The sequence below is a fragment of the Leptonychotes weddellii genome, chromosome 4 (genome assembly GCF_054177405.1).
Source record: "Leptonychotes weddellii isolate Sample4059 chromosome 4, ASM5417740v2, whole genome shotgun sequence".
Classification (NCBI taxonomy): domain Eukaryota; kingdom Metazoa; phylum Chordata; class Mammalia; order Carnivora; family Phocidae; genus Leptonychotes; species Leptonychotes weddellii.
The window spans coordinates 170,322,565-170,331,049 of NC_138372.1; the positions used below are offsets into that span (position 1 = coordinate 170,322,565).

General features: G+C 60.8%; 2 protein-coding genes across 3 annotated transcripts; both read left to right on the forward strand.

The window, feature by feature from the left end:
- Positions 1 to 2,623: 2,623 nt before the first annotated feature.
- On the forward strand, positions 2,624 to 4,594 carry EXOSC4 (exosome component 4). Its single transcript, XM_006745402.3, has 3 exons — positions 2,624 to 2,872; positions 3,874 to 4,080; positions 4,194 to 4,594. Exons 1-3 carry the CDS (start codon positions 2,702 to 2,704, stop codon positions 4,551 to 4,553), a joined length of 738 nt encoding a protein of 245 aa, XP_006745465.2. The 5' UTR covers positions 2,624 to 2,701; the 3' UTR covers positions 4,554 to 4,594.
- Positions 4,595 to 5,685: 1,091 nt separating this feature from the next.
- Positions 5,686 to 8,473, forward strand: GPAA1 (glycosylphosphatidylinositol anchor attachment 1). 2 transcript variants are annotated; one of them, XM_081816697.1, is made up of 10 exons: positions 5,686 to 5,869; positions 6,155 to 6,334; positions 6,418 to 6,529; positions 6,718 to 6,865; positions 6,946 to 7,047; positions 7,132 to 7,328; positions 7,479 to 7,600; positions 7,693 to 7,846; positions 8,010 to 8,105; positions 8,263 to 8,473. In XM_081816697.1, exons 1-10 carry the CDS (start codon positions 5,796 to 5,798, stop codon positions 8,455 to 8,457), a joined length of 1,380 nt encoding a protein of 459 aa, XP_081672823.1. In that variant the 5' UTR covers positions 5,686 to 5,795; the 3' UTR covers positions 8,458 to 8,473. The 2 variants fall into 2 exon arrangements, with proteins under 2 accessions (XP_081672823.1, XP_081672822.1); XM_081816696.1 differs by having other exon boundaries at positions 5,687 to 5,869; positions 7,404 to 7,600.
- Positions 8,474 to 8,485: the final 12 nt, after the last annotated feature.

Sequence of the window (8,485 nt, forward strand, 5' to 3'; positions counted from 1 at the left end):
ACCCATAACCAGCTGGGTCCAGCCGAAGAACTGACAGCAGGGACATGGCGGGTGGTGAGTCACAGAGGAGGCCAGCCATCACGGCTTCAGACCAGGCACAGGGGCAGGGCCGAGGCTGGCTCCCAGCCTGTGTGCTGCATTCATCTAGGAGACCAGGACCTTGACGGGGACACCGTGCTTGCAAGACTCGGGCTCTTGCCTGCTACAGTGTGTCCATTCTACCTGCTCTTTTTTTTTTTTTTTTAAAGATTATTCATTTATTTATTTATTTATTAGAGAGTGAGCAGGAGAGGAACAGCATGAGAGGGGAGAGGGTCAGAGGGAGAAGCAGGCTCCCCACTGAGCCAGGAGCCCGATGTGGGACTCGATCCCAGGACCCTGGGATCATGACCTGAGCTGAAGGCAGTCACTTAACCAACTGAGCCACCCAGGCGCCCTCTACCTGCTCTTCTTATGGCCTGATGTTGATCTTGATTCTCTTGTGGGGCAGGGTCCATGTCCCCTCCCCTTGAGCCTGGGCACACCTTTGTGACCACCTTGACCCATATAGTCTGGTGGGAATAACACTATATGACTTCTGAGGCTAGGTCCATATGTGCCCACCTTGTTGTCTTTTGAGGTCACCTTGGAGTCCAGGCGCCATGCTTCCAGGAAACATTGGCTGCACAGAGAGGCCACCAACCCGGATGAGGTCCTGACCAACAGCCAGCATCAATCACCAAAGATGTGAGAGAGGAAGCCCTCAAGACCACAGCTGTCACCATTCGCAGTGACCACCGGCAGGAAAGATCCTAAGTGCAAACCAACTAGATGAGCCCAGGTCAGGACTGCAAGACTCGATAATATAATTGCTTTTTGTTATTCAAAGTCACTAAGGTTACGCAAATGAGGAAAAGAAAGTCTTAAATGCCCTATTGATGGGGGAAGCAAAGGCAGAAGAAAAATTATTAAATTTCCTTACAGCCCATTGACAAGTCCTTGAAACAGGCAGAGTGACGTTCCTCTAGGGATTCAACTGCCTCAGATGTTGACACTTTGCTAAGGGCAAGAGGCAATCCTAGCCTGACTCCCCCTCCCTGATCCTGTGAATCTACATTAACATACAAAAAGTCCTTTAGAAATCTCCTTTATCTCTAACCACCCCCCAAGCATATGACCCACTGATCTGCATCTGAAGAGTCTCATGACTAAGGTTTTATTAGACAGTAATAAATAACCTTTTCCCAACAATAGCTAGCCCCCCCGAGGTCCTGGAAATCTTGCTTCCAAAATTCCTTAGAGACTTACTCTCTCCCTAACCCCCTCCCAACTTGAAAGTGTATAATGGGTCACTCCTCATGACCCCAGTGTGGCTCTTTCTGCCCATGGGTTCTGTCCCTGTGCTTTAATATAACCACTTTTTTTTTTTAAAGGAAGATTTTATTTATTTGTCAGAGAGAAAGCACACAAGCAGGGGGAGTGGGAGAGGGAGAAGCAGACTCCCCGCTGAGCAGGGAGCCCGATGCAGGACTCAATCCCAGGACCCTGGGATCATGACCTGAGCTGAAGGCAGACGCCCAACCAACAGAGCCACCCAGGCGTCCCTAAAATCACCTTTTTGCACCCAAGACATCTTGAGAATTCTTTCTTGGCTGTTGGCTTCGAACCCTAACATCTTTCCTACATCGCTATCTAAAGAGAATGAGGGGCACCTGGGTGGCTCAGATGGTTAAGTGCCTTTGGCTCAGGTCATGACCTCAGGGTCCTGGGAGTGAGTCCTGCCAAGGGATCCCAGGTCAGCAGGGAGTCAGCTTCTCCCTCTGCCTGCTGCTCCCTTCTGCTCATGTTCTCTCTCTAATGAATAAATAAAATCTTTTAAAAAATAAAATAAAAAGAATATGAGCATGCCTGTGTACGATACAAATTATGCGTCAATTTTTTAAAGAACAAATGTAAACACTAAACGGTAAGAAAACAAAAAAACACAAGGGTGCCTCAGCTTGGGAGAATGAATGCATTTATGGCTGCGGAGGAACTAGAAACCATCAGAGACAGGACGCCGCTTCCTTCCAGCACGAGCTGCGCTCGCCCGCCGAACCCGCAAGGAGCCTCCGGGGATGCGGAGCGGCAGAGGCCAGCTAGCGGGCGAGCCAGGGCCGGCGGGGCGCAGGTGCAGGCGCGGGGCGGGGCTGGTGGGGCGCCGGCGCAGGTGTGGGGTGGAGCCGGCGGGCGCAGGCGCAGGGGCTCGGTGGGGGCGGGGCCAGCGGGGCGCAGGCGCGGCGGGAGTCCTAAGAGCTTTGGGAGCCGGCGTAGGCGCGTGCGGCAAAAGCCAGGGAGGTCCCGGGGAGCATAAGGACCGCCCCCACGACAAACCCAAGGGGGCGCGACCGGGGGTTCTTGCCCGAGCCGGTCCCCACCTCTGGCAGCCGTGGGACAGCTCATCAAAACGGCCGCGGGCACAGCCCTCCTCCCCTGGGTCCGCACATTCCCGGGGCCGGAAGTTTGAAAGTGGCGCCGCGGGGGAGCGTAGTTTCCCACGACCAGAAGTAGAGAAAGTGGGGCCGCCTGGCGCCCTGGGGGAACCGTAGTTCTCCGAGGCCGGAAGTGGGGGGGGGGTTGGACCGGCGGAAGCCGTGGGCCCTTGGGAGGTCGGAAGTGGGGGTAGAGCCGCCGGGAGCTGTAGTTTTGAGGGAGGCGGAAGCGCGGCTAGCAGCCGGGCGACATGGCGGGCTTGGAGCTCCTGTCGGACCAGGGCTACCGGGTAGACGGACGGCGCGCGGGGGAGCTGCGCAAGATCCAGGCGCGGATGGGCGTGTTCGCGCAGGCCGACGGCTCGGCCTACATCGAGCAAGGCAACACCAAGGCGCTTGCGGTGGTCTACGGGCCGCACGAGGCGAGTGGGCATGCGCGAGCCGGGCGGGGTGCGCGGGGCCTACGGGCTGAGCTGAGGCTCTGGAGGCCCGGCTGGCGCGCCTCCGTTCACGCAGCCCATCTTCTCCGTCGCGGCTCGCTCGGAGTCCAAGCCAAGGTCCTTGCAGCGTGGTGCACCGCGGTCCCCACCTTTCGCACCGGCCGCCGTCCCCTCCGCCCTGCACCCATCCTTGCTATTCCTGGAAGCGCCAGGCGCGCTCCCGCTCTCTCCTCCGCCTCCTGCTCCTCTCGGCGGTCCACTCCGACGTCATCCTCCGGGGGCCGCCTCCCCCGACCACCTTACTCACGTGGCGAGCCCCCTCCCCTACCACCACACCCTTCCCTGCCTTTCCAAAACCGGTCACCTCAGACATCAATTCAACTAGCCCCCCGTTTAACTCCTCACGGGAACGTAAACTCCGCGAGGACAGGGACTGTAAATAAAACCTGGTTTTAGTGCCATGTCTCCATTGCTGGAGAAGGGAAGGGCGCTGGGGTGGAAACAAGCGTGGCGCGTTTGCAGAGCAGAAGGGCTGCTCGTGGGGAGATGGGATCGAGGCGTCTCTGGGGACGCAAGAACTCGCCGCTCTGTAGACCGGGGAAACTAGGATTTTATCTCACACGTGATGGGGAAGCTTTGCGAGGCAGTAGAATATGTGAATGTGTAGAGGAGACGAAATCAGACTTGATATTTGTGAATATACCCGCTCTGGCTACAAATGGAGAATGGGTTGGGAGGAGATGAGGCGGGGATGGAAACAGAGAGGCCTGTTAAGAGAAATCATACCCAGGCACGATGGTGGCTTAGAGACTGGCCAACCGGCGCTCCCACAGGCTGTTGCGGAGGTAAAGTAGCTGTGCTTCTGGAGATGTTGGAAGTAGAAGGAGCGTGAGAGGGAAGCTGAGGTCTGGGGCCTGAGCCAAAGGAAGGGTAGTGTGAGCTGGGGAGCAGTGAGCCTGGCTCATGTGTCCTTCCTCCCCCAGATCCGGGGCTCCCGAGCACGAGCCCTGCCAGACAGGGCCCTGGTGAACTGTCAGTATAGTTCTGCGACCTTCAGCACGGGCGAACGCAAGCGGCGACCACACGGGGACCGTAAGTCTTGCGAGATGGGCCTGCAGCTGCGTCAGACCTTCGAGGCCGCCATCCTTACGCAGCTGCACCCACGCTCCCAGATTGATATATATGTGCAGGTGAGCAAGCAGCAGCCATCAACCCAGGGAGGGAGAGGGTTGGAGGGGGAGGTGGGGATGGCAGTCAGGGGTCAAGAGCCTAAGGGACTGATGCCACTGGGGGGTTCCTGCAGGTGCTGCAGGCAGACGGTGGGACCTATGCAGCTTGTGTGAATGCAGCCACGCTGGCAGTGCTGGATGCCGGAATACCCATGCGGGACTTTGTGTGTGCCTGCTCAGCTGGCTTTGTGGACAACACCGCTCTGGCGGACCTCAGCCACGTGGAAGAGGCAGCTGGTGGTCCTCAGCTGGCCCTGGCCTTGCTGCCAGCCTCAGGCCAGATTGCACTCCTTGAAATGGATGCCAGGCTACATGAGGACCACCTGGAGCAGGTGCTAGAGGCCGCTGCCCGGGCTGCCCGGGACGTGCACACACTGCTGGACCGTGTGGTTCGGCAACATGTACATGAGGCCTCTACTTTGCTAGGGGACTGAGCATCTGGCCCCCTCATGCCCAGAATAAAACCCACACATAATCTGCTGTATTTTGATCTCCCCACAGCACTACTACACCCTCAGAGCCTGGCCTGGTGCTTGCCCCTGGGGTGACTAGGGACTGTCCCCATCCTCCACACATGAAATACATACCTCTTGCAGCCTCAAGGCTCACAGCCCGAAGAAGGGGCGGGGGGGGGGGGAGTGTGTCCCTGGATGAACAGAGCAGTTGTGCCGGGAAGGGTTCAAGGCAGCTGAGCAGTGAGACGTGGCCTGGCATAACGAGCCAAGCCACTGTACTGGAGTCTGTTTTCACGCCAGCATATCCGGGGCCCACCATGGAGATGTGGGGGCCATGCCCCACATCCTCTGGACTATGGCTTGAACTGAATGGCCCCTTCCACCCTAGGAGCCCTTGGGGCCTACTTAACCTCAGACTCCAAAAGTACAACAGATAACATGTTCTCACCTGGGGGAAGGGGTTGCGAAGGGGTCTTCACTACATACGCACAGACAGACGCGCATGTGCCGCCTGCCTGAACCCCAAACACTGGCCTTTGCAGCCCTCACCCAGGCACCTCCTGATCTGAATAGGAGTGCTCCCCACTTTCTACTCCACATACCCCAGCTCTTTTGAAACCCTTTTGGCCAAGAGTACCATCTGCACCTTCCTCCCGGTGGTCATCTGACCCTGATAACTTTGGTGCTGGGCTCACACTGTGATTTCCCTTCTGCACGCACTGCCATTTTTGACCAACATCCATAGAAATGAATCTGCCAACGCCTTGGTCTCTCAGTCAACGGGAACCCTCTTCCTTCCCTACCCACCCGTGGCACCCAGGCCTGTCACTGCCCGTAGCAGCACGTTCAACATCCTGGGGCGTCCGTGCTCTCCAGTTTCCCTCCCACCTGTCCTGTTCATCCCCTCCCTGATTCTCGCTCTCCCCAACCAGCCGCGGCGGCAGCTGGTCATCTTCACTGCTTTCCTCTGGCGCAGTACACCTGCCGGCCGGTCGTCCTGCTGGAGACGGGTCCTCCTGGAGGCCGCTCCGGGCGGGCGGAGACACTCCCACCGCAGTCCAGCCCCGCACCACCTCTGCTCTGGGCATGCGCGGCGGCGCGAGGGCCTTCGGGACCGGAAGTGCGAGCGGGCGCGGGGTTTCGGGTCCGGCGGGAGCGCGGCGCCGGTTAGGCGGCTGGAGCTGGCGGGCGAGCGCGGCCCCGAAGCCGCCTCTCCTCGCCATGGGCCTCCTGTCGGACCCGGTGCGCCGGCGCGCCCTCGCCCGCCTCGTGCTGCGTCTGAACGCTCCGCTCTGGTGAGCGCTGGGCCCAGGAAGGCGGGGCCCGGAGGACCCAGGGCTCGAGCTGCCCGCGCCCCCACCCCCCGCGGGCTGCTCGCGCCAGTCGCGTCGCGCCCGAGGGCCTCGCCCGGGGCATCGGGTCTGGGGCTCAGCCCTCCCGCCCGACGTCCCGAGTGCCGGGACTCCGGGGTCAGGTCCCTCAGACACGCCCCCGCCATCCCCGGTGCAGAGGTGGAGGCCACGGGCGGGAGTCCCCGGGCGCGCTAATGCTCCGGGGCCCCCTCCACCCTCTCCCTGCAGCGTGCTCAGCTACGTGGCGGGCATCGCCTGGTTCCTGGCGCTGGCTTTCCCGCCGTTGACCCAACGCACTTACATGTCGGAGAACGCCATGGGCTCCACCATGGTGGAGGAGCAGTTTGCGGGCGGAGACCGTGCCCGGAGCTTTGCCCGAGACTTTGCTGCCCACCGCAGGAAGTCGGGGTGAGCGGAGAGCTGCGGGTACGGGGAGACAGGGGTGCTCAAAGCCAGGGAGCTCTGCCTAGCGGCTGTCGTTGTGTCTCTAGGGCTCTGCCAGTGGCGTGGCTGGAGCGGACGATGCGGTCAGTGGGGCTGGAGGTCTACACGCAGAGTTTCTCCCGGAAACTGCCCTTTCCTGATGAGACCCACGAGCGCTATGTACTGTGGGGGAGGGGGTGTGCGTGGGACCAAAAAGCACCTCAAGAGGGCGGCTTGGGGCCGGGAAGCCCGGTGGTGGCATGTCCTGGGGTCCCGGGAATCCCTGGTGGGCAATCTAGGGCGACGAGGGAGAGGCTTCAGCCGTCCGGGGTGGGGTGGTGCTGACGCTTCTCCGATTCTGCACGCAGATGGTGTCAGGTACCAACGTGTATGGCATCCTGCGGGCCCCGCGCGCTGCCAGCACCGAGTCTCTGGTGCTCACCGTACCCTGCGGCCCTGACTCCACCAACAGCCAGGCTGTGGGGCTGCTGCTGGCACTTGCTGCCCACTTTCGGGGTGAGGCTCAGGGGCTGCTGCTGGCAAGGGAGGGTTTGGCCACTGTCCCAGGCCCTGCTGACCTAGCTTCTGGCCTCCAGGGCAGATTTACTGGGCCAAAGACATCATCTTCCTGGTGACAGAACAAGACCTTCTGGGCACTGAAGCTTGGCTGGAGGCCTACCACGATGTCAACATCACCGGTGGGTGCTCTTGCCCTGGCTCCTCTGTCAGGCTCACTGTCCTCGTCGGCCCCCCATAGGCAGCTCCTTCACCTGCTCCTACAGGCATGCAGTCATCCCCTCTGCAGGGCCGGGCTGGGGCCATCCAGGCAGCTGTGGCCTTGGAGCTGAGCAGTGATGTGGTCACAAGCCTTGATGTGGCTGTGGAGGGGCTTAACGGGCAGCTGCCCAACCTCGATCTGCTCAACCTCTTCCAGACTTTCTGTCAGAAAGGGGGGCTGCTGTGTACTCTCCAGGGCAAGGTAAGGGGGGCAGCCTGCCTGGGAAGTGTGGGCCCTGTGTGGGGCTTCTCTGACCGTGCCCCCAAACCCTCTAAGCTCCAGCCCCAGGACTGGACATCCATAGATGGGCCGCTGCAGGGTCTGCAGACCCTGCTGCTCATGGTTCTGCAGCAGGCCTCTGGCCGCCCCCATGGCCCTCACGGCCTCTTCCTGCGCTACCGTGTGGAGGCCCTGACCATCCGTGGCATTAACAGCTTCCGACAGTATAAGTATGACTTGGTGGCAGTGGGCAAGTAAGTGGCTTCTGGACCCCTCTTCCATCTTGGGGTGGATTGGGGGGCGTCTGGGGGGCCTGGCTGGCCATGACGCCATCCCACCCTGGCAGAGCCCTGGAGGGCGTGTTCCGCAAGCTCAACCATCTCCTGGAGCGCCTGCACCAGTCCTTTTTCTTCTACCTGCTTCCCGCCCTTTCCCGCTTCGTCTCCATCGGCCTCTACATGCCTGCTGTTGGCTTTTTGCTCTTGGTCCTTGTTCTCAAGATATCCTCTGAACCCCGTGTCCACTTGTGGCCAGCCTCAGGTCCTCTCCACTCTAGGCTGGGGAGGACCGTCCGTCCTTGAAGGGGGGGAGTGGGAGTGAGCCCCGGGTCCCCTGCCGGGCGGATTCCATCACACCCGTCGTCAGGGTCCTTGACTAGACCACGCTCTGGAACTGTGGATGCAGTTGCATGAGGCCGGAGTGGGCCCCGAGGAGCCTGGGGGGGCCTCTGGACCTAGTCCTCCCCTCCTCCCAACACAGGTGATGGTCCCTCCGCTCCTGCTTTTGGGGTGGGCTTCCAGGGTTCCGGGTGATCGTTACTGCTGCAGTGCAGTCTTGATCGGTGGGGTGGTGGTGAGGATCCTTGGGGCCCCCTGGCCCCAGGGCCCATCTCCCCATTGTCCGTGTGCCCTTGCAGACCGTGGGGCTGGCCTCGCTTGTGGCGCCCTTGCTGATCTCACAGGCCACGGGCCTGGCCCTTTACATCCTTCCCGTGCTGGGCCAACACGTGGCTGCCCAGCACTTCCCCGTGGCCGAGGCCGAGGCCGTGGTGCTGACCCTGCTGGCCATCTATGCAGCGGGCCTGGCCCTTCCACACAGCACCCAGCGGTGAGGAGCTAGGCCGGGGGGGGGGGGGGGGG

Coding starts and splice junctions, on each gene's coding strand:
- EXOSC4 (XM_006745402.3), top strand. CDS start 2,702: ATGGCGGGCTTGGAGCTCCTGTCGGACCAGGGCTACCGGGTAGACGGA. Junction 2,873..3,873: donor TGGTCTACGGGCCGCACGAG/GCGAGTGGGCAT, acceptor TTCCTCCCCCAG/ATCCGGGGCTCCCGAGCACG. Junction 4,081..4,193: donor AGATTGATATATATGTGCAG/GTGAGCAAGCAG, acceptor GGGTTCCTGCAG/GTGCTGCAGGCAGACGGTGG.
- GPAA1 (XM_081816696.1), top strand. CDS start 5,796: ATGGGCCTCCTGTCGGACCCGGTGCGCCGGCGCGCCCTCGCCCGCCTC. Junction 6,335..6,417: donor GCCCACCGCAGGAAGTCGGG/GTGAGCGGAGAG, acceptor TTGTGTCTCTAG/GGCTCTGCCAGTGGCGTGGC. Junction 8,106..8,262: donor CTCCCCTCCTCCCAACACAG/GTGATGGTCCCT, acceptor GTGCCCTTGCAG/ACCGTGGGGCTGGCCTCGCT.